The sequence below is a fragment of the Pseudochaenichthys georgianus genome, unplaced genomic scaffold (genome assembly GCF_902827115.2).
Source record: "Pseudochaenichthys georgianus unplaced genomic scaffold, fPseGeo1.2 scaffold_811_arrow_ctg1, whole genome shotgun sequence".
Classification (NCBI taxonomy): Eukaryota; Metazoa; Chordata; class Actinopteri; order Perciformes; family Channichthyidae; genus Pseudochaenichthys; species Pseudochaenichthys georgianus.
Window position 1 is genome coordinate 6,666 of NW_027263359.1, and position 22,636 is coordinate 29,301.

At 47.9% G+C, this 22,636-nt stretch overlaps 1 protein-coding gene across 1 annotated transcript; it reads left to right on the top strand.

Annotated features, from left to right (window-relative positions):
- The first annotated feature begins 1,800 nt into the window (after positions 1 to 1,800).
- On the top strand, positions 1,801 to 22,573 carry rmnd1 (required for meiotic nuclear division 1 homolog). Its single transcript, XM_034080010.2, has 12 exons — positions 1,801 to 1,938; positions 3,404 to 3,780; positions 8,714 to 8,819; positions 9,146 to 9,221; positions 10,613 to 10,652; positions 10,751 to 10,851; positions 11,154 to 11,260; positions 12,333 to 12,397; positions 12,480 to 12,556; positions 14,760 to 14,880; positions 16,928 to 17,044; positions 22,186 to 22,573. The coding sequence occupies exons 2-12, from the start codon at positions 3,412 to 3,414 to the stop codon at positions 22,216 to 22,218; spliced, it is 1,212 nt and encodes a 403-aa protein (XP_033935901.1). The 5' UTR covers positions 1,801 to 1,938; positions 3,404 to 3,411; the 3' UTR covers positions 22,219 to 22,573.
- The last annotated feature ends 63 nt before the right edge of the window (positions 22,574 to 22,636 follow it).

Below are 22,636 nucleotides of genomic sequence, written 5' to 3' on the forward strand. Positions count from 1 at the left end.
CCCATGCTGAGCTACACCAACCCCCCGCCCGTCTGACCCGGGGGGGGGGGGGGGTGCTGAGCTACAACGACCCCCCGCCCGTCTGACCCGGGGGGGGGGGGGTGCTGAGCTACAACGACCCCCCGCCCGTCTGACCCGGGGGGGGCTCGATGCTGAGCTACCCCGCCCGTCTGACCCGGGGGGGGGGGGGGGCTCGATGCTGAGCTACACCGACCCCCCGCCCGTCTGACCGGGGGGGGGGGGGGGGGGGGGGTGTATTCTGGGTGTGGGGAGCAAATTATCTTTTCCTGCAGAATCTGATCTTTCTTCTGCAAAATGTAAACTTTTTCTTGAATAATATGATTTTATTTCTGCAAAAAAAGATATTCATCGTGCAGAGAAGCAGTTATTATCTGAGTGTGTATGGTGTGTGGTCTCCCATGATGCAACAGGAGACGCAGTGCACACCTGAGAGTCACCTGCTGAGATGTACCTGTAACTCCAACATGTAATATTCCGTACCTTGCCGTTCTTTTCCTTTTCTTCACCGTATCTTTTATTTTGAGATGATGTTGTTTTAATGGAAACCATTTCAAGAGTTGAACCTCGACGTCTGTCTTTCTTCATCTCTGCTGTTTTATTTTTTAAACCAGATATAAAATAAGACTTTATGGAGAATTGTGACGTATAGAAGCTATCGTATATTTTGTATGACCGTCAGTATCAGATGTATAACAGGAGTATTTAACGTGTATGAAATGAAAAGTCTATTATATGCGACAATAATAAAGAATGCCAAATCCTCATATTTGATTTTGTCTTTTTATTTAGTGTGATTTCCCTTTATTTGTTATTTTCATCTTTTTACTAAGATGTAAGAAAAGATTCTGTACGAGGTCGGTTTATTATGAAATCTCATTTCAGCTTCTATGCTTTACAGAACATGGTATCAAACAAAGAGCCTTATGAAGACAGCTCTGAAGGACTCAGGACTCAGAGAGACACGAGGAGAGCTGGAGCTCTGAAGGACTCGTTACGTGTGATTCGTGTGTGTTGCAACCCGGACCCGTTAGTGAGGGCACCGGGGTTGGACGTCATCCATGCTAGCTGGTTACACAGAGCAGCTCGTGTACTCACGTCTTCTTGATTAATGAATAAAGTGTGGAAGTCCCTTCTGAATTCACCGCCTCTGACTCCCGTTCGTCGGCTCGACAATACCTTATTTCAATTGTTTGTGTACCTGTTCTTCGGCAGTTACTTACTTAGCAAAACCAACGATGTGTGCAATTTAGTTTATGCCAAATAACTCATATGTACCATAAACATCATTTATTTATTCTGCGTAACGTACCATAACTTCCATAAACTGTGTTTTAAAAGAAGTTTCCTTGAAAACCCCTGACTCCACCAGAGGGGGCGCTACAGATCTAACATCTGGAGACTTTATTAATACAAAAAAAGGTTATATTTGTAAAGATTGCATGTCATTTTAAGCTTTTAAAACAGTTAATGTGTGAAATAGCGTTAAAGCGAGGATGTGATGAAGCTGAAGGTCAATAGAGGCTGTTTTTCACCCTGAGTTCAGACTTACAGGAAACCAAGAAGCCTGAGGAAAGGAGCCCAGCCTGAGGTGTGTGTGTAATTATTATTAAAACTAATTAGCATAGGAGGTTCTTCAAGACTAATACAATAAGTTAAAGTTTGTATATTATTAATTTTGAGCCTAACATCTAAACAAAATACACTTTCGCAAAAGAGCCCGTCAGCCTGCCAGTCAGCGCTCGGGCAAGGATATTTTACACACTACGTCATTACGTGCTTTACGTCACCTCCAGCAGGAAGGCATGTTTCAGAGATGTTATTTTTACTGTTTTATTTTAACATTTTAAAACGTTTTGTGACACTTTGAAGCAGAATTAAATCAACAAGCTGCTGAATATCTGCCGTCTACATCCACAGGTGAGCTAACAAGATGCTAACAAGATGCTAACACAGGGAGTGAGTGTAGTTTCATTAGCATGCTAATCTGTTAGCTTCACTGAAAGGCAGCTGCAGGTTTAACTCTGTATTTGTGATAATATCTGCATTATGCACATTATTAAACACTGCACGTGCTAATGTTAAGCAGACTGGTAACGAGAGAGAGGATGTGTAAAGCTGCTTGCTGTAGTCAAGGTCAGAGCTGTTGGTTTGACTTGTTTTGTGTTAACATTAGATTTAAGATGTTTTAAAGACATATTTAAGAGCTGATATCTGAGCCCATAGATGCTGTTTGACACAGATCAGTAAGCATGCTCAGTTAGAGAACACTAGGTCAGGGTGGCAGCATTGCATCAGTCCTCCACCCTGTATATACAGTATTTAGACTGTATACATATACTTACTGTCCATCAGTATGCATGACAGGAAGGAAGCGATCTGGGGTGGCGGTTCCTTCGTCACAGATCAGGCTAGTCTCTGAACATTCTGTGTCTCATGTTCTGATCCGTCTGCGGGCTTTGACTTGGTTTGAATGTCTAACATTACAGTTAAAATGCTGCATGTCTTAAATTCATCAGCATTTATAGTTTGTTTCTGGTTTATTTGTATGAAAACCAAAGTTTGCAGGAATGCCTTTACTTGGTAGAAAATATGGTATGTTACTATATTAAAGGTCCCACGGCCATTTCCACTGATCAGCTCCATCGCTGAGTCGACTGGAACAGATTCACATCGTTCAAAGTTCCAAACTCTCATTGGTTTCTCAGCCTCTCTCTCAGTCTGCGTGTTCTCTCTGTCCTGCACGGCTTGCTGGAGCTCAGCGAGACACGGCGAAACCCAGCCCGAACACACACCCGCAGCCTGGCTGGGAGTGTGTGTGTGTGCCCAGGCTGAGTTCCGCGGTGTCTCGCTGTCTCTCCGACCCCACCCCAGTGGACAGCTCACACTGTCCACTCCTCGCAGCAGCGAGCCTCGCAACGTCCCGCCGAGTGTGTGTGTGTGTGTGTGTGTGAGGAAGTCCACTGATTGGTCCAAACGTAACGGCTCCACAGATTGGTCCAGAGCCGTTCCGTCACGATACCCAAGAAGTGAACAATGGAAACAGAGAAACGTCCATCGAGGCGTTCTGGAGCAGACATCAGGTCTCCTCTGAGTCAGAGTGTTTCTGCCTGCAGGGGGCGCTCTGAGGGTCTGAGACTCTGCAGAGCGCTCACATGCAGAAGCTCCAGAACACAAGGGGACAGGTCAGAACCAGAGAAGCAGGACGTGGGACCTTTAATGTTGACACACACACACACACACACACACACACACACACACACACACACACACACACACACACACACACACACACACACACACACACACACACACACACACACACACACACACACACACTCTGATCTTTACCCTCCAGGGATCTAAACTTTGTTTTTGTTTCCAGGTGTGGAGATGCTCCTCCGGTCGCTGTGGTGCATGCTGGGAGCTCGTCTTCCTGCTGGAAGGACACCAGTCTTTCTGTGTGGATCCTCCACCATCAGGACTCTCTCCTCACAGAGTCTCCACGTGGACACTCTGCAGAGACATGTGAGACGTCCTGAGAGTCCTGTCCTCTCTGTGTCATCTCTCTCTGTCCCTCAGAGACATGTGAGACGTCCTGAGAGTCCTGTCCTCTCTGGGATTCAGAGGCGTTTCTATTCTCCAGACATCGTGAAGAGCATTTTAAAGAGTCCAGCAGCTGTTCCTGGGAAGAGAGCTCCGAAAGGACCGAGGACAAAACAGCCGTCCAGAACCAACCAGCCGTCCTCCAGCGTGGACGAGGTGAGGACAGACAGCTCTAAAGGGACAGCATGCACGTGAGGATATAAGATATGTGACCACATGACCAGAGGACTGGAGGCTGCAGCAAGAGCCCTCGTCTCTCTCTCGCACACTACGGAGGACAGCATGTTATTCGACAACCATGAAGGAGTTCCGTTGTGAGCGTAAAGGGTTAACGGCAGTACACTCGTACATGAGTGATATCTGGAGAAACATGCTTTATAAATGTTTACATGGACTGAGTCCTAGCCTCCTGGGTCCTAGACTCCTGAGTCCTAGACTCCTGAGTCCTAGCCTCCTGAGTCCTAGCCTCCTGAGTCCTAGCTTCCTGGTGCTAGCCTCCTGGGTCCTAGACTCCTGAGTCCTAGACTCCTGAGTCCTAGACTCCTGAGTCCTAGCCTCCTGAGTCCTAGCTTCCTGGTCCTAGCTTCCTGGTGCTAGACTCCTGAGTCCTAGCCTCCTGAGTCCTAGCCTCCTGAGTCCTAGCTTCCTGGTCCTAGCTTCCTGGTGCTAGACTCCTGGTGCTAGACTCCTGAGTCCTAGCCTCCTGAGTCCTAGCCTCCTGAGTCCTAGCCTCCTGAGTCCTAGCTTCCTGGTGCTAGACTCCTGGTGCTAGCCTCCTGGTTCTAGACTCCTGGTCCTAGACTCCTGGTGCTAGACTCCTGGTGCTAGACTCCTGGTGCTAGACTCCTGGTCCTAGACTCCAGGTCCTAGACTCCAGGTCCTAGACTCCAGGTCCTAGACTCCTGGTGCTAGACTCCTGGTGCTAGACTCCTGGTGCTAGACTCCTGGTCCTAGACTCCAGGTCCTAGACTCCAGGTCCTAGACTCCTGGTCCTAGACTCCAGGTCCTAGACTCCAGGTCCTAGACTCCAGGTCCTAGACTCCTGGTGCTAGACTCCTGGTGCTAGACTCCTGGTGCTAGACTCCTGGTCCTAGACTCCAGGTCCTAGACTCCTGGTCCTAGACTCCTGGTGCTAGACTCCTGGAGTGGAGTGCACCAGCTGGGCATAAAAATGTAGGGCTTAACTCTAACGTCGGGCTTAGCTACGTTCGACTTAGTGATTCGAATTTACTCCGAGTGCACCAAGCCTGACTAGTCTCGGGCGTAGCTGCGCCTGGTCTTAAGATGCGCGTCCACGTGAATACACGCTAAACAGTAATTGTTGCCAAGCAACACACGTCTACATAAGTTACCACTCGAACTCCTCCATTCAGAGCAAGCTAAGAATTTGATAATGAATATGGATAACGGAAAGAAGAGAAAAACATGTTTTACTGATAGAGAAATTAGAACCTTAATTGAAATATATGCAGAGCACAAAAACTCGCTAAGTGCCAAATGTAATAACAATATGACCAACAAGAACAAACTCGCAGCCTGGAAGTCAATCACTGAAGCAGTACATGGCTTGGGTGATGGAGGGATACGGACGGTGGAAGAGTGGGAAGAAGGACCTACTATCCAGAGCCAAGAAGGATGCGTCAGTTCTCAAAGACCCTCCGACCGGCGGAGGCCCTGCTCCAAAAACCTCTCCATACAGCGATATAATTATAGCTATCTTTGGAGAGGATCCCCCTCTTCCCCCGGGTTGAGTGGGATCGACAGCTCAGAGCCGTCACCCTCAACATGTGAAGAGGTTGACGCAGACGTGTCAGCTGTCACTAGTGGTAAGTCATTCATAGAGTAACATCTCCCTACGTTATCTATATACACATTACCCCCGTGAGACATCACGGCTAGCAAGATAACAATTAGCAATCACGGCAGTTGATAGCAACTGACATTAACTTGCAATGTTACAGACTCAGAGGACCGCAGAGAAGAGGGAAGTCCCCCACCCACAGCGATGACTCGAGGGGGATCCCAAATGGCCCCACCCGAAAGAGGAAGAGGGATTTGACAGAGCTACAGCGGGAACTGACGGAGAAAGAAATCATTCGTGTGGAGGTGGAGACCGCAAAATTAAGAGCGGAACACGAGCAGATGGAGGAGGAGAAATTGAGACTCCAAATGACCATTCTTAATAATCAGCTAACCCTGACGGAAGAAGACAATCTGTTCATTCTTTAATCATTGTGTAGGCCACTTGTTTTTATCTCCATTCCATGTTAATAGTTCTCCAAAATGTTGTTATTTAATGTTCTTGTGTGTTTTTTTTAATAAATGTGGCTATAAAACGGCCTAATGAAAATATGTGGTCACAAAGGGAGCTTATTGAAATGCAATTGCAAAAAACAGCGTTCATATTACAAATATATCTACTATAGGTTGTTTATTGATTGCGGGTAAGTCGGCCACCGATGTCTTCACGGATGCCAGCAGGAGCCACAGGTTCTCATCCGCCTCCAGTGCCAAGTCTCCTTGCATGGGAAGGGGGTTCTCTTCCTCACACAGATGTTGTGCAGCACCCAGTGGCAGCAAGGGTCACGCGGACGCGCTCAGGGTGCATTCGCATTTCACTGTGGAGGCGGTGAAACCTGCACAAAAGCAAAACACAATTTAGCCTATATCTACATTTAAAGGCTGGCCTACGTCTGAGCACTCCAATGCAGCGCTCTACAATGTTCCTCGTCTGTACATGCTTGTCGTTATCGCGGCGCTCTTGTGCGGTTCTCTCTGCGATGACCGGTGTCATTAGCCAGCGCTTCAGAGGGTACCCACTGTCTCCGAGAAGAAGACCGTTCACTCTCCCTGCCTCAAACTCCCGTTGAAGGGCGCTCTCTCTCAGGATGCGAGCATCATGGGTCGACCCAGGCCATCTTGCAACGAGGTCGACAATGCCCATGTCCGAGCTGCACACCATTTGGACATTTATTGAGTGGTAACCCTTTCTGTTAACAGACACATGCTCATGTTCAGAGGGGGCCTGAATGCAAAGATGAGTCCCGTCGAGGCATCCGACAATACCAGGTAGGCCTGATTTTAACAAAAGATCTTGCCTGGATTTCGCTGCTTCTTCTTGGGTGGGTAGGTGGATATAGTTCCTAAGGCGGAGCTGGAGGGCCAAGGAAACTTGTCTTATAGCCCGACATGCAGTTGTGCGATGGACATTAATCACGTCTCCCACCGTATTCTGAAAGGCCCGTTCACGTAGAGTCTGAGCGCAATCAGCACCTGCAGGTTGGGGAGAGCGCAGCGGTTGGGTCTGATCCGTGCTGGAGCTGAGGGAGATCTCCTCGATTAATTCAAAAAGGGCTCGTCTGCCGAAACCTCTCTCAGCCCACTGAATAGATGTCCCGTGGGTTTGTTCCATCACGGACGACTCTCTCTTCTTAAGGCCCTTTCGTTGTTAAACCTGTAAACAAGACGCACTGCCATAGTTATGTTCCTTCTTGCCTGTTTTACGTTCCTATGGTTACTAGTCTCTCTTTCCGATTTACGCCTGCTCCGTACTAGGCGTAAAAGTTACACCCGGGCGCAGCGCATACAGGGCTTAGTCTAAGTGGTGCACGAGTCATAACTTTAGTTTGGTCTCAACCTTCGGTTCTACGTCGGACGGAGAGTTACGCCCAGCTTACGCCCAGCTGGTGCACTCCACTCCTGGTGCTAGACTCCTGGTCCTAGACTCCTGGTCCTAGACTCCTGGTTCAAGACTCCTGATTCTAGACTCCTGGTCCTAGACTCCTGGTCCTAGACTCCTGGTTCTAGACTCCTGGTCCTAGACTCCTGGTTCAAGACTCCTGATTCTAGACTCCTGGTTCTAGACTCCTGGTCCTAGACTCCTGCTTCTAGACTCCTGGTTCTAGACTCCTGGTCCTAGACTCCTGGTTCAAGACTCCTGATTCTAGACTCCTGGTCCTAGACTCCTGGTGCTAGACTGCTACTATTAAACTCCTGGTTCTAGACTCCCGGTTCTAGACTCCTGGTGCTAGACTCCTGGTTCTGGACTCCTGGTGCTAGACTCCTGGCGTTAGACTCCTGGTGCTAGACTCCTGGTGCTAGACTCCTGGTTCTGGACTCCTGGAGCTAGACTCCTGGTACTAGACTCCTGGTGCTAGACTCCTGGTGCTGGACTCCTGGTGCTAGACTCCTGGTGCTAGACTCCTGGTGCTAGACCCCTGGCGTTAGACTCCTGGCGCTAGACTCCTGGTACTAGACTCCTGGTCCTAGACTCCTGGTGCTAGACTCCTGGTTCTGGACTCCTGGTGCTAGACTCCTGGCGTTAGACTCCTGGTGCTAGACTCCTGGTGCTAGACTCCTGGTACTAGACTCCTGGTGCTAGACTCCTGGTACTAGACTCCTGGTGCTAGACTCCTGGTGCTGGACTCCTGGTGCTAGACTCCTGGTGCTAGACTCCTGGTGCTAGACCCCTGGCGTTAGACTCCTGGCGCTAGACTCCTGGTACTAGACTCCTGGTGCTAGACTCCTGGCGTTAGACTCCTGGTTCTGGACTCCTGGAGCTAGACTCCTGGCGTTAGACTCCTGGTGCTAGACTCCTGGTGCTAGACCCCTGGCGTTAGACTCCTGGTACCAGACTCCTGGTGCTAGACTCCTGGCGTTAGACTCCTGGTGCTAGACTCCTGGTTCTAGACTCCTGGTGCTGGACTCCTGGTGCTAGACTCCTGGTGCTAGACTCCTGGTTCTAGACTCCTGGTGCTAGACTCCTGGTGCTAGACTCCTGGTACCAGACTCCTGGTGCTAGACTCCTGGTGCTAGACTCCTGGTGCTGGACTCCTGGTGCTAGACTCCTGGTGCTAGACTCCTGGTACCAGACTCCTGGTGCTAGACTCCTGGTGCTAGACTCCTGGTGCTAGACTCCTGGTGCTAGACTCCTGGTGCTGGACTCCTGGTTCTGGACTCCTGGTGCTAGACCCTGGCACTAGGATGGGTTAAAAGCAGAGAACACATGTCACACATGTAATTCGTGAATAGATGTCTCTCTGCATGATTTAGTTTTACTGATGGTTAATATTATGGTCTGTCTCTGCAGGATACGATGCGATGCATTGCCTTTGCGACCGCTGATCAATACCACCTGCCGACGCTCTGCCACGACCTGATCAGCCACGGCTTCACGGAGATCAATCTGCCTCGAGGTACTGAGCCGACAGTCAGACATTACAGATCGATGAAAGGGGATGTGAATCTGACACATGGCCGCCGAGTCTATTGACGATTTTAAATCCCAGCTAAAAGTAGAACTCAACATGTTCTTATGTTTCTAGTTATGGTTCTTTTTATCAGGTTTTAATTATGGTTTTATTATTTTATATTGTATGTATTGCCTGTACAGCACTTTGGTCAACTGAGGTCGTTTTAAATGTGCTGTATATGTGTATATATATATATGTGTATATATATATATATATATATATATATAAATAAAGATTGAGATAACACGTGTAATTGATTGTGTTTTCAGATGCCTCCAACGCTCTGGCGATCAGCACGGACATGGCGGCCAAACCAGGCGACAACGCTCTGATGTTCCTCTTCAGGTCGGGATCTGAGATATGAAGTATTATGGGATGCAGGGCGGCCCCTCCCTGTATGCAGAACATGCACCATGCGTAGGGCTCATGTTGCGCTGCGGGCTGCGTCTCGTGCACAAATGCACCACAGTTTCCCCATGTGAGGTCCGAGGCGTCTCCAAACATTTCTCAAATCACGTCTCAAATCACGTCCCAAAACATTTCTCAAATCACGTCCCAAAACACATCCCAAAACATTTCTCAAATCACGTCCCCAAAACATTTCTCAAATCACGTCCCCAAAACATTTCTCAAATCACGTCCCAAAACATTTCTCACATCACGTCTCAAATCACGTCCCAAAACATTTCTCAAATCACGTCTCAAATCACATCCCAAAACATTTCTCAAATCACGTCTCAAATCACGTCTCAAATCACATCCCAAAACATTTCTCAAATCACGTCTCAAATCACATCCCAAAACATTTCTCAAATCACGTCTCAAATCACGTCCCAAAACATTTCTCAAATCACGTCCCAAAACATTTCTCAAATCACGTCTCAAATCACGTCTCAAATCACGTCCCAAAACATTTCTCAAATCACGTCCCAAAACATTTCTCAAATCACGTCTCAAAACATTTCTCAAATCACGTCCCAAACATTTCTCAAATCACGTCCCAAACATTTCTCAAATCACGTCTCAAATCACATCCCAAAACATTTCTCAAATCACGTCCCAAAACATTTCTCAAATCACGTCTCAAAACATTTCTCAAATCACGTCCCAAAACATTTTTCAAATCACGTCCCAAATCACGTCCCAAAACATTTCTCAAATCACGTCCCAAAACATTTCTCAAATCACGTATCAAATCACGTCCCAAAACAATTCTCAAATCACGTCTCAAACTCAAAACATTTCTCAAATCACGTCCCTAAACATTTCTCAAATCACGTCTCAAATCACGTCCCAAAACATTTCTCAAATCACGTCTCAAACTCAAAACATTTCTCAAATCACGTCTCAAAAGAATTCTCAACGACGTACGGCAACCTTAAGAGCTTTGAAAGGCGGCTTTATAAACAAAGTATTTGTGTTTTTATGTGATGCAGATGTGTCCCTAAAACATCAGAAAGTATTTAAAAATGAAGAACTGGCTAAAACGACTCGAGAGCAGGGAGGGGAGACTTCAGGTGTTAGATTTAATTATACAAAATATCTACTTTAATGTCCATGTTAACAAATCCAAGACGTAGTTTAACTTTTATATATTAGATGTATGTATATATATATATATATATATATATATTATTTTAGATAATAGATAATATTATATATATATATATATATATATATATATATATATTATTTTATATTTAACAACAACTGACTCTCCCTCTCTGGATCATCAGGGAAGGCTCCGTGGTTTTCTGGAACGTTGAAGACAAAACGGTAAATAAACAACAATATATTTTGATATTTTGCTGACCCAAATGTTTATTTATTATTGTTGTTGTTTACCTGTCGCCTGTGCGTTTCCTGTGTTTCAGATGAAGAGAGTTCTGAGGATCCTCGAGCGTCACGAGATCCAGCCCTACGAGGTGGCCTTAGTGCACTGGGAGAACGAGGAGATCAACTACACCGTGGGGCAGTAGGTACACACACACACACACACTCATACTCACACACACACACTCACTCACTCACTCACTCACACACTGACACACACACACTCACACACACATTCACACACTTTTACCCACACACTCTCACACACACATTCACACACTTTTACCCACACACTCTCACACACACACCTCTGCATATTATATTTATACTTTTAGAGTTATTAAAAAAGTATTTAAAGTGAATAAATTGTACTTAGAAAAAGTGCACATACCTGTTGTTGTTGTTGTTGTTGTTTATTTGTCATATTTAATTGTTTACGAGCAGCGGGAACACGAAGCTGGAGCGAGGCGACTTCATGCTGAGCGACATGATCGACCAATCAGAAGCCGTGCTGGAGAAGTTTGCCTTCTCTAACGCTTTGTGTTTGTCAGGTGAGAAACTGCTGCTGAAAACCATCATCATTTAATATATATACACAGAGGAGGGAGAAGTACTCAGGTCATGTACTTCAGTAGAAGTACTCAGGTCATGTACTTCAGTAGAAGTACTCAGGTCATGTACTTCAGTAGAAGTACTCAGGTCATGTACTTCAGTAGAAGTACTCAGATCTTGTATTTGAGTTAAAGTAGAAGTACTCAGATCTTGTACTTGAGTAAAAGTAGAAGTACTCAGATCTTGTATTTGAGTTAAAGTAGAAGTACTCAGATCTTGTATTTGAGTGAAAGTAGAAGTACTCAGATCTTGTACTTGAGTAAAAGTAGAAGTACTCAGATCTTGTATTTGAGTAAAAGTAGAAGTACTCAGATCTTGTACTTGAGTAAAAGTAGAAGTACTCAGATCTTGTACTTGAGTAAAAGTAGAAGTACTCAGATCTTGTACTTGAGTAAAAGTAGAAGTACTCAGATCTGGTACTTGAGTAAAAGTAGAAGTACTCAGATCTTGTATTTGAGTAAAAGTAGAAGTACTCAGATCTTGTACTTGAGTAAAAGTAGAAGTACTCAGATCTGGTACTTGAGTAAAAGTAGAAGTACTCAGATCTTGTATTTGAGTAAAAGTAGAAGTACTCAGATCTTGTATTTGAGTGAAAGTAGAAGTACTCAGATCTTGTACTTGAGTAAAAGTAGAAGTACTCAGATCTTGTATTTGAGTAAAAGTAGAAGTACTCAGATCTTGTACTTGAGTAAAAGTAGAAGTACTCAGATCTTGTACTTGAGTAAAAGTAGAAGTACTCAGATCTTGTACTTGAGTAAAAGTAGAAGTACTCAGATCTTGTACTTGAGTAAAAGTAGAAGTACTCAGATCTGGTACTTGAGTAAAAGTAGAAGTACTCAGATCTTGTACTTGAGTAAAAGTAGAAGTACTCAGATCTTGTACTTGAGTAAAAGTAGAAGTACTCAGATCTAGCATAACATGGAAATACTCAAGTTAAGTACAATTACCTGTAAATGTACTCAGTTACCCTGCACCTGTGTATGTTTCTAATGCGTGCTGCTCTGCTCGCAGTGAAGCTGGCCATCTGGGAGGACTCTCTGGATAACTTCGTGGAGTCCATCCAGTCCATCCCGGAGGTACGAGAGGAGCAGCTGATCGGTGTTAGTGTTAAACTGCGTTCCTCTCATTGATGTTCTGGTGCCCATGTGCCCCCCTCAGACGCTGAAGTCCGGCCGGAGGGTGAAGCTCTCCTCCGCCGAGGTCATGAAGAAGATCGGAGAGCTTTTCACTCTGAGGTAAATTCAATCTTCCTCAGACATCCCCTCGTTAAGAGAGGGAGCAGCTGTCTGACCTCTGACCTCTGACCTCCTGACTGTTTAACCACCGAGTTCATGAGAGCGAGTTTCTGCAAAAAGAACCACGTATCAGCAGCTCTTTGAAACTAATGCTCACCACCGATGTGCTCAGGAGGTTTGGCAAATAACCAATTAGTGCATTTCGACTCGTATATAGATCAACATTTCAGGTCAACTTTTTTTTCGGATTTCTGAAATTCCGGAAAAAAATATATAAAAGAAAAAGTTTTTCAGAAATCTTGATATTTTCATCTTTTGTGGATTTCCCCCCAAAGATGTTCCAGTATAAAATATATATATTAAAAAAACAACTCAGAATTCAGGGGGGGGAAATCAGAAACAGATAATTGAAAGAAAATGTTTTTCTTTTCAGAATTCTAAGATTATCAGAAATTAATATTAGGAAGAAATCAATTCTCAGAGAAAGAAAGTATTAGTTTTTCGGGGATATCTGATCTTAAAGGTGGGGTAGGTAATTCACTTCAGGAACACTTTTTGTTATATTCCATGGAATGCTCTTAACATCCCGATAGCAATGAATACATGAAATGCTTTCACTATAAATCCATAAAAAAACGTCATCTGTAAAAAGCACGACCAATCATCTGACCCGGGCCGGCTCAGATGATTGGATGGCCTACCTGCCTGTCAGCCTTCCATCTCGTGCCCTCATAGAGTGCCACAGTGACGCGGCCTAAAGCTGCGGCCCCACGAGGACGAATTTGGTCGTTTGCGTTACTGTTTAGTGTCATGTATACCGTTCGGCCACACGAGGACGACCGAATACGGCACTAAACGACTGAGGAAACGACAACGGGTCCCAAGGTGGATAGAACGGCATACGCCACTCTCTGGGGGTCCAACGGCTCCGTGTGTGCGCCCTATACGGACATTTTCAGATCACTGATAGTGATTGCGCAATAGCCCCGCCTCTCCCCACCTCTGCCGCTCACCCCGCGTCAAAGTAAACTGCACTGAATTCAGATTATTTATCTTTCTCTCGATACGGACCTAAACGCTAGTGAAGTCTGATCTGACAGGACGGAGACACGCAGCTCTGCTCACCTGCAGCTCCTCCCGCTGCAGCAACACACACACTTCAGTCAGATCATCGCCCTTAGCTATTTTAATTACCTCTCAAACTAAACTAGTTATACATATGTTTATTTTTATTGTCGATAACTAATGCGTGTGGACGGAAGCTTGTTTGCGTTTGCGTTAATCCTATGCGTTTAGCCGTTTTCGTCCTCGTGTGGCCGCAGCCTAAAACCCCGAAGTAAGTTAGCATTTTACCACCTCCGAGAGACGGATCACGTTTTGTTCAGCCGGATAATATCCACATGTCTACCCTACTTTTATCATCTTCTAATCAGAAATCTAATCGATAGATTTATGATCGATAGATTTAAATCGATAGATTTATGATCGATAGATTTCTGATTAGAAAATGATAAAAGTAGGGTAGACATGTGGATATTATCCGGCTGAACAAAACGTGATCCGTCTCTTTGATGTGTCTCAACCACAGACCTATGGAGAGATCTCGTTAGCTTTTGTCGAAGGAACCGGAAGTGATAAAATGCTAACCTACTTCCGGGTTTTAGGACGCGTGGCACTCCATTGGTCGTGTGCGTGTTGGAGGAGGGGCTCAGGAAGTCTGAAGGAAGATCTTTCTCGGCTGTGTATTTTCAAATTCTAGCGCACTGGAGCTGGTTTCTCCGTTCTTACCTACCCCACCTTTAAAAGTCAGAATTCTCTATTTTTTCTCAGAATAAAAACAAATTAAAATCTGAAAACAATTCTATGGATTTTGAGTCTTCAGGACAAATAAATTCTCACTGAAAAATGTATTATTTTTTTAGAAATAAAATGATTTAGCTGTTGAATCGATAATTCAGACGACATGACATGTTCTGACAATTGTTTTTTTTATTTGGGATTACCGGAAAAAACATTAGAGAAAATATATCTTTTACCGAATATCTTAAAATTCTGACTTTAATATCAGAAGGAAATACACACTGTGTGTGTGTGCGTGTGTGTTTCTGTGTGTGTGCGTGTGTGTGTGTGTGTGTGTGTGTGTGTGTGTGTGTGTGTGTGTTTCTGTGTGTGTGTGTGTGTGTGTGTGTGTGTGTGTGTGTAGACACTGTATCAACCTGCGGTCAGACCTGCTGCTCACTCCAGATTTCTACTGGGACCGAGAGAACCTGGAGAAGCTCTACGACAAAACCTGCCAGTTCCTCAACATCAACCGCAGGGTCAACGTGAGTCTCCTGTACTCAGGACAAATATACATACTATATATATATGTATTGTACTTCTTAAATATATCTGTTTCAGGGGTGTCAAACTCAAGGCCTGCGGGCCAAATCCGGGCGCGACCTCATTTTATTAGGCCCGCGAGAGCTCGCAAAGAATATACAGTTTATTATACGGTTACATGCTGCTTAAGCTCGTTGCCCATAAACTACATGTCCCAAAATGCATTTGGTTTTGTGACATGTGACTTCCTATCAGCAGCGGCACCCACACTGAGGCGGTGTGTGAGTGGCACAGAGCTGACGCCCCCCCCACTCTGTTCCTCCTCAACGCCCCCCCTCACTCTGTTCCTCCTCAACGCCCCCCCTCACTCTGTTCCTCCTCAACGCCCCCCCTCACTCTGTTCCTCCTCAACGCCCCCCCCTCACTCTGTTCCTCCTCAACGCCCCCCCCTCACTCTGTTCCTCCTCAACGCCCCCCTCTCACTCTGTTCCTCCTCAACGCCCCCCCCTCATTCGGTTCCTCCTCAACGCCCCCCCCTCACTCTGTTCCTCCTCAACGCCCCCCCTCACTCTGTTCCTCCTCAACGCCCCCCCCCTCACTCTGTTCCTCCTCAACGCCCCCCTCTCACTCTGTTCCTCCTCAACGCCCCCCCCTCACTCTGTTCCTCCTCAACGCCCCCCCCTCACTCTGTTCCTCCTCAACGCCCCCCTCTCACTCTGTTCCTCCTCAACGCCCCCCCCCTCACTCTGTTCCTCCTCAACGCCCCCCTCTCACTCTGTTCCTCCTCAACGCCCCCCCCCTCACTCTGTTCCTCCTCAACGCCCCCCCCTCACTCTGTTCCTCCTCAACGCCCCCCCCTCATTCGGTTCCTCCTCAACGCCCCCCCCTCACTCTGTTCCTCCTCAACGCCCCCCCTCACTCTGTTCCTCCTCAACGCCCCCCCTCACTCTGTTCCTCCTCAACGCCCCCCCCCTCACTCTGTTCCTCCTCAACGCCCCCCTCTCACTCTGTTCCTCCTCAACGCCCCCCCCTCACTCTGTTCCTCCTCAACGCCCCCCCCTCACTCTGTTCCTCCTCAACGCCCCCCTCTCACTCTGTTCCTCCTCAACGCCCCCCCCTCACTCTGTTCCTCCTCAACGCCCCCCTCTCACTCTGTTCCTCCTCAACGCCCCCCCCTCATTCGGTTCCTCCTCAACGCCCCCCCCACTCTGTTCCTCCTCAATGCCCCCCCCCCCTCACTCTGTTCCTCCTCAACGCCCCCCCCTCACTCTGTTCCTCCTCAACGCCCCCCCCTCACTCTGTTCCTCCTCAACGCCCCCCCTCACTCTGTTCCTCCTCAACGCCCCCCCCTCACTCTGTTCCTCCTCAACGCCCCCCTCTCACTCTGTTCCTCCTCAACGCCCCCCCCTCACACTGTTCCTCCTCAACGCCCCCCCCTCACTCTGTTCTTCCTCAACGCCCCCCCCTCACACTGTTCCTCCTCAACGCCCCCCCCTCACACTGTTCCTCCTCAACGCCCCCCCCTCACACTGTTCCTCCTCAACGCCCCCCCTCACTCTGTTCCTCCTCAACGCCCCCCCTCACTCTGTTCCTCCTCAACGCCCCCCCCTCACTCTGTTCCTCCTCAACGCCCCCCCCCTCATTCGGTTCCTCCTCAACGCCCCCCCCTCACTCTGTTCCTCCTCAACGCCCCCCCTCACTCTGTTCCTCCTCAACGCCCCCCCCTCACTCTGTTCCTCCTCAAGGCCCCCCCCTCATTCGGTTCCTCCTCAACGCCCCCCCCTCACTCTGTTCCTCCTCAACGCCCCCCCTCACTCTGTTCCTCCTCAACGCCCCCCCCCTCACTCTGTTCCTCCTCAACGCCCCCCCTCATTCGGTTCCTCCTCAACGCCCCCCCCTCACTCTGTTCCTCCTCAACGCCCCCCCTCACTCTGTTCCTCCTCAACGCCCCCCTCACTCTGTTCCTCCTCAACGCCCCCCCCACACTCTGTTCCTATATATATACACACTGTATATATACTGTATATGTATAATATGCTGTGTGTGCAGGTGGTGAACCAGAAGCTGGAGCACTGCTCTCAGCTGACCGACCTGATGAGGAGTCACCTGAGTGAGAAACACAGTCTGAGGCTGGAGTGGATGATCATCATCCTCATCACCATCGAGGTGAGCGAAACAAACAAACCCCCAATTATAATAATACCTATATTCAGAGGGAAAGAGAGAAAGTAGATCTGATCTTCATCCGTCTCTCAATATGAAGGTTGTGTTTGATCAACACGTCTCCCTCACTGAGGCCATTGGTCCTCCAGCAGGGGGCGCCCTGCTCTGCATGATGAGGATGGATGACTTGTAAATGTATAACAGTTGTAAATGATTTTAGTTTGGGTACAAGCATTCATTCATTATTTAATTAGTGACATTTGGCTCATACAAACTAAAAATAAATCCGTCTCCATAAAGAGCTTCATTTATTCCCCCGACTTCCTGCAGTTAATGAAAATTGATTTGGTAATTGTGAGAAATTAAAAGACAGCAAGCCTAACCAACGCATTTCCTTTATTTAATTGGGAGCATTTCTTTCTTTTTTAGAATGTTTTATCCATGAAGAATTGAGAAGAAACGTTTTTTGTTAAAGATAGTGAATGTATGCAGGTTGTTCATGAATGTATTAAACGACGGCCGTGGTATACGCTCATTATATCACAGCTAGGGGGCGTGGTATACGCTCAGTATATCACAGCTAGTGGGCGTGGTATACGCTCAGTATATCACAGCTAGGGGCCGTGGCATACGCTCAGTATATCACAGCTAGGGGGCGTGGTATACGCTCAGTATATCACAGCTAGGGGCCGTGGCATACGCTCAGTATATCACAGCTAGGGGGCGTGGCATACGCTCAGTATATCACAGCTAGGGGGCGTGGTATACGCTCAGTATATCACAGCTAGGGGGCGTGGCATACGCTCAGTATATCACAGCTAGGGGCCGTGGCATACGCTCAGTATATCACAGCTAGGGGGCGTGGTATACGCTCAGTATATCACAGCTAGGGGGCGTGGTATACGCTCAGTATATCACAGCTAGGGGGCGTGGCATACGCTCAGTATATCACAGCTAGGGGGCGTGGCATACGCTCAGTATATCACAGCTAGGGGGCGTGGCATACGCTCAGTATATCACAGCTAGGGGGCGTGGCATACGCTCAGTATATCACAGCTAGGGGGCGTGGTATACGCTCAGTATATCACAGCTAGGGGGCGTGGCATACGCTCAGTATATCACAGCTAGGGGGCGTGGCATACGCTCAGTATATCACAGCTAGGGGGCGTGGCATACGCTCAGTATATCACAGCTAGGGGGCGTGGCATACGCTCAGTATATCACAGCTAGGGGGCGTGGCATACGCTCAGTATATCACAGCTAGGGGGCGTGGTATACGCTCAGTATATCACAGCTAGGGGGCGTGGCATACGCTCAGTATATCACAGCTAGGGGGCGTGGCATACGCTCAGTATATCACAGCTAGGGGGCGTGGCATACGCTCAGTATATCACAGCTAGGGGGCGTGGTATACGCTCAGTATATCACAGCTAGGGGCCGTGGTATAGGCTCAGTATATCACAGCTAGGGGGCGTGGCATACGCTCAGTATATCACAGCTAGGGGCCGTGGTATAGGCTCAGTATATCACAGCTAGGGGGCGTGGCATACGCTCAGTATATCACAGCTAGGGGGCGTGGCATACGCTCAGTATATCACAGCTAGGGGGCGTGGTATACGCTCAGTATATCACAGCTAGGGGGCGTGGTATAGGCTCAGTATATCACAGCTAGGGGGCGTGGTATACGCTCAGTATATCACAGCTAGGGGGCGTGGTATACGCTCAGTATATCACAGCTAGGGGGCGTGGTATACGCTCAGTATATCACAGCTAGGGGGCGTGGTCTGGCTCAGTATATCACAGCTAGGGGGCGTGGTCTGGCTCAGTATATCACAGCTAGGGGGCGTGGTCTACGCTCAGTATATCACAGCTAGGGGGCGTGGTCTCTCAGTATATCACAGCTAGGGGGCGTGGTATACGCTCAGTATATCACAGCTAGGGGGCGTGGCATACGCTCAGTATATCACAGCTAGGGGGCGTGGTATACGCTCAGTATATCACAGCTAGGGGGCGTGGCATACGCTCAGTATATCACAGCTAGGGGGCGTGGTATACGCTCAGTATATCACAGCTAGGGGGCGTGGTATACGCTCAGTATATCACAGCTAGGGGGCGTGGTATACGCTCAGTATATCACAGCTAGGGGGCGTGGTATACGCTCAGTATATCACAGCTAGGGGGCGTGGTATACGCTCAGTATATCACAGCTAGGGGGCGTGGCATACGCTCAGTATATCACAGCTAGGGGGCGTGGCATACGCTCAGTATATCACAGCTAGGGGGCGTGGCATACGCTCAGTATATCACAGCTAGGGGGCGTGGTATACGCTCAGTATATCACAGCTAGGGGGCGTGGTATACGCTCAGTATATCACAGCTAGGGGGCGTGGTATACGCTCAGTATATCACAGCTAGGGGGCGTGGCATACGCTCAGTATATCACAGCTAGGGGGCGTGGCATACGCTCAGTATATCACAGCTAGGGGGCGTGGTATAGGCTCAGTATATCACAGCTAGGGGGCGTGGTATACGCTCAGTATATCACAGCTAGGGGGCGTGGTATACGCTCAGTATATCACAGCTAGGGGGCGTGGCATACGCTCAGTATATCACAGCTAGGGGGCGTGGCATACGCTCAGTATATCACAGCTAGGGGGCGTGGCATACGCTCAGTATATCACAGCTAGGGGGCGTGGCATACGCTCAGTATATCACAGCTAGGGGGCGTGGTATACGCTCAGTATATCACAGCTAGGGGGCGTGGCATACGCTCAGTATATCACAGCTAGGGGGCGTGGCATACGCTCAGTATATCACAGCTAGGGGGCGTGGCATACGCTCAGTATATCACAGCTAGGGGCCGTGGTATAGGCTCAGTATATCACAGCTAGGGGGCGTGGCATACGCTCAGTATATCACAGCTAGGGGCCGTGGTATAGGCTCAGTATATCACAGCTAGGGGGCGTGGCATACGCTCAGTATATCACAGCTAGGGGGCGTGGCATACGCTCAGTATATCACAGCTAGGGGGCGTGGTATACGCTCAGTATATCACAGCTAGGGGCCGTGGTATAGGCTCAGTATATCACAGCTAGGGGGCGTGGTATACGCTCAGTATATCACAGCTAGGGGGCGTGGTATACGCTCAGTATATCACAGCTAGGGGGCGTGGTATACGCTCAGTATATCACAGCTAGGGGGCGTGGTCTGGCTCAGTATATCACAGCTAGGGGGCGTGGTCTGGCTCAGTATATCACAGCTAGGGGGCGTGGTCTGGCTCAGTATATCACAGCTAGGGGGCGTGGTCTGGCTCAGTATATCACAGCTAGGGGGCGTGGTATACGCTCAGTATATCACAGCTAGGGGGCGTGGCATACGCTCAGTATATCACAGCTAGGGGGCGTGGTATACGCTCAGTATATCACAGCTAGGGGGCGTGGTATACGCTCAGTATATCACAGCTAGGGGGCGTGGTATACTCTCAGTATATCACAGCTAGGGGGCGTGGTATACGCTCAGTATATCACAGCTAGGGGGCGTGGTATACGCTCAGTATATCACAGCTAGGGGGCGTGGTATACGCTCAGTATATCACAGCTAGGGGGCGTGGTATACGCTCAGTATATCACAGCTAGGGGGCGTGGTATACGCTCAGTATATCACAGCTAGGGGGCGTGGTATACGCTCAGTATATCACAGCTAGGGGGCGTGGTATACGCTCAGTATATCACAGCTAGGAGGCGTGGTTCAACCCCCTTAGCTGTGATATAATGAGCATATATCACGGCCTGAAGTGAGCTATTGCTTTTATAAAACGGTTACCAAGTGTGGCAATAAGAAAGAAAAATACACACTCTAATTTAAATTTGTATTAGTAAATAATGATGTTCAAAATAAAATACTCCCTCCGTTGCCTTCTGCACGAAACATAGGTGAGGTGGTTGCTATGCAACAACACTAACAGCTAGCGAACATATTAGACGGAGCGTTGATCCATTATCTGGCTCTTTATTCACAGCCACTGGAAACCTGTCCAGCATCAGTAGCTTGGCTTACGAGGTCACTTGGATAGGTTGAGGTTGTTCTAGGCCAGTGCTTCTCAAACGGACAAGTCAAATCAAGCAATCTGATTGGTCGATAGCGTTTCTGATTACAGATTTGAAAACATCGTTGCTTGCTTTAAAAGCAGCGCAGTTCATGATGTCAAGCCTTGGGAAGTATCTAGATATCCCTGCCCTCATGCCAAAGGAACTGCACACTGAATATGTGTCGCCGTTTGATGTCTATGTCTGGACCGCTGCGTAAAAAGGAGGGTTTCTGCCCCGTTACTTCTCCGCTGCTTTCTTGTCCCAGTTAAAAAAGCAAACTGCATGCTGTTTGCTTTTCAGCCCAACTGTATACTGTTAAATCGACCGGACTTCTTTCTGCAGATGTGAGCGTCCTTAACAACGGTCAATAAGTCCTTGCTGCACATTATCCCCTACATGTTTCCATCTCAAGCTTTGTTAGTTAGTTAGTTTCCTAACGGACGTAATGTAGCAGCTGCAACGGACGCTATGTAGCAGCTGTAACGGACGTAATGTAGCAGCTGTAACGGACGTAATGTAGCAGCTGTAACGGACGTAATGTAGCAGCTGTAACGGACGTAATGTAGCAGCTGTAACGGGCGTAATGTAGCAGCTGTAACGGGCGTAATGTAGCTGCTGTAACGGACGTAATGTAGCAGCTGTAACGGACGTAATGTAGCAGCTGTAATGGACGTAATGTAGCAGCTGTAATGGGCGTAATGTAGCAGCTGTAACGGGCGTAATGTAGCTGCTGTAACGGACGTAATGTAGCAGCTGTAACGGACGTAATGTAGCAGCTGTAACGGACGTAATGTAGCAGCTGTAACGGTTGTAGCTTTTCTCAGACGCAGAGGGATACTGACTTGTTGTGAAGAGTAACTACAATTCTACCCGTGGTATACGCTCATTATATCACGGCTAAGAACCAATCAGATTGCTTGACTTGTCCGTTTCATAAATATATATAATTTTTTTAAGGAACATCTTATCAAACCCCAATGTATTATCATAACACCACAAAAAGCAGAATCTCCTTAAAGTTAGATCATAAAATGTGTGTTTCTGGTTTTCTTGCAGGTATTGTTTGAAGTTTCAAAAATGATCTTCTGAGCTGCTCCGGATCTGAGGAGAGTCACCTGAGGAGAGTCACCTGAGGAGAGTCACCACCTGAGGAGAGTCACCACCTGAGGAGAGTCACCTGAGGAGAGTCACCCGAGGAGAGTCACCCGAGGAGAGTCACCCGAGGAGAGTCACCCGAGGAGAGTCACCTGACGAGGCATTTCTTCTCAGTGACCCTAAAGATGATTTCTGGATTAATTTTTCCTGGAAGGAATGAAATCGAGAAGTGGACGTGAACATTTGGAATGTCTTACTGTTCCTGCTGCTCAGTATAAACACTTCAATATACACACATGTACACACACACACACACACACACACACACACACACACACACACACACACACACACACCTTTCCTCTTGAAGATCATTGCTGGAGACAAGGTGCCTCATGGAAACTCTTCTGGC

Excerpts from the sequence above, each read along its gene's own strand:
- rmnd1 (XM_034080010.2), top strand. The coding sequence starts at position 3,412 with ATGCTCCTCCGGTCGCTGTGGTGCATGCTGGGAGCTCGTCTTCCTGCT. Across the intron at positions 12,557-14,759 it reads GGAGAGCTTTTCACTCTGAG|ACACTGTATCAACCTGCGGT; the intron begins GTAAATTCAATC and ends GTGTGTGTGTAG. Across the intron at positions 17,045-22,185 it reads TCATCCTCATCACCATCGAG|GTATTGTTTGAAGTTTCAAA; the intron begins GTGAGCGAAACA and ends GTTTTCTTGCAG.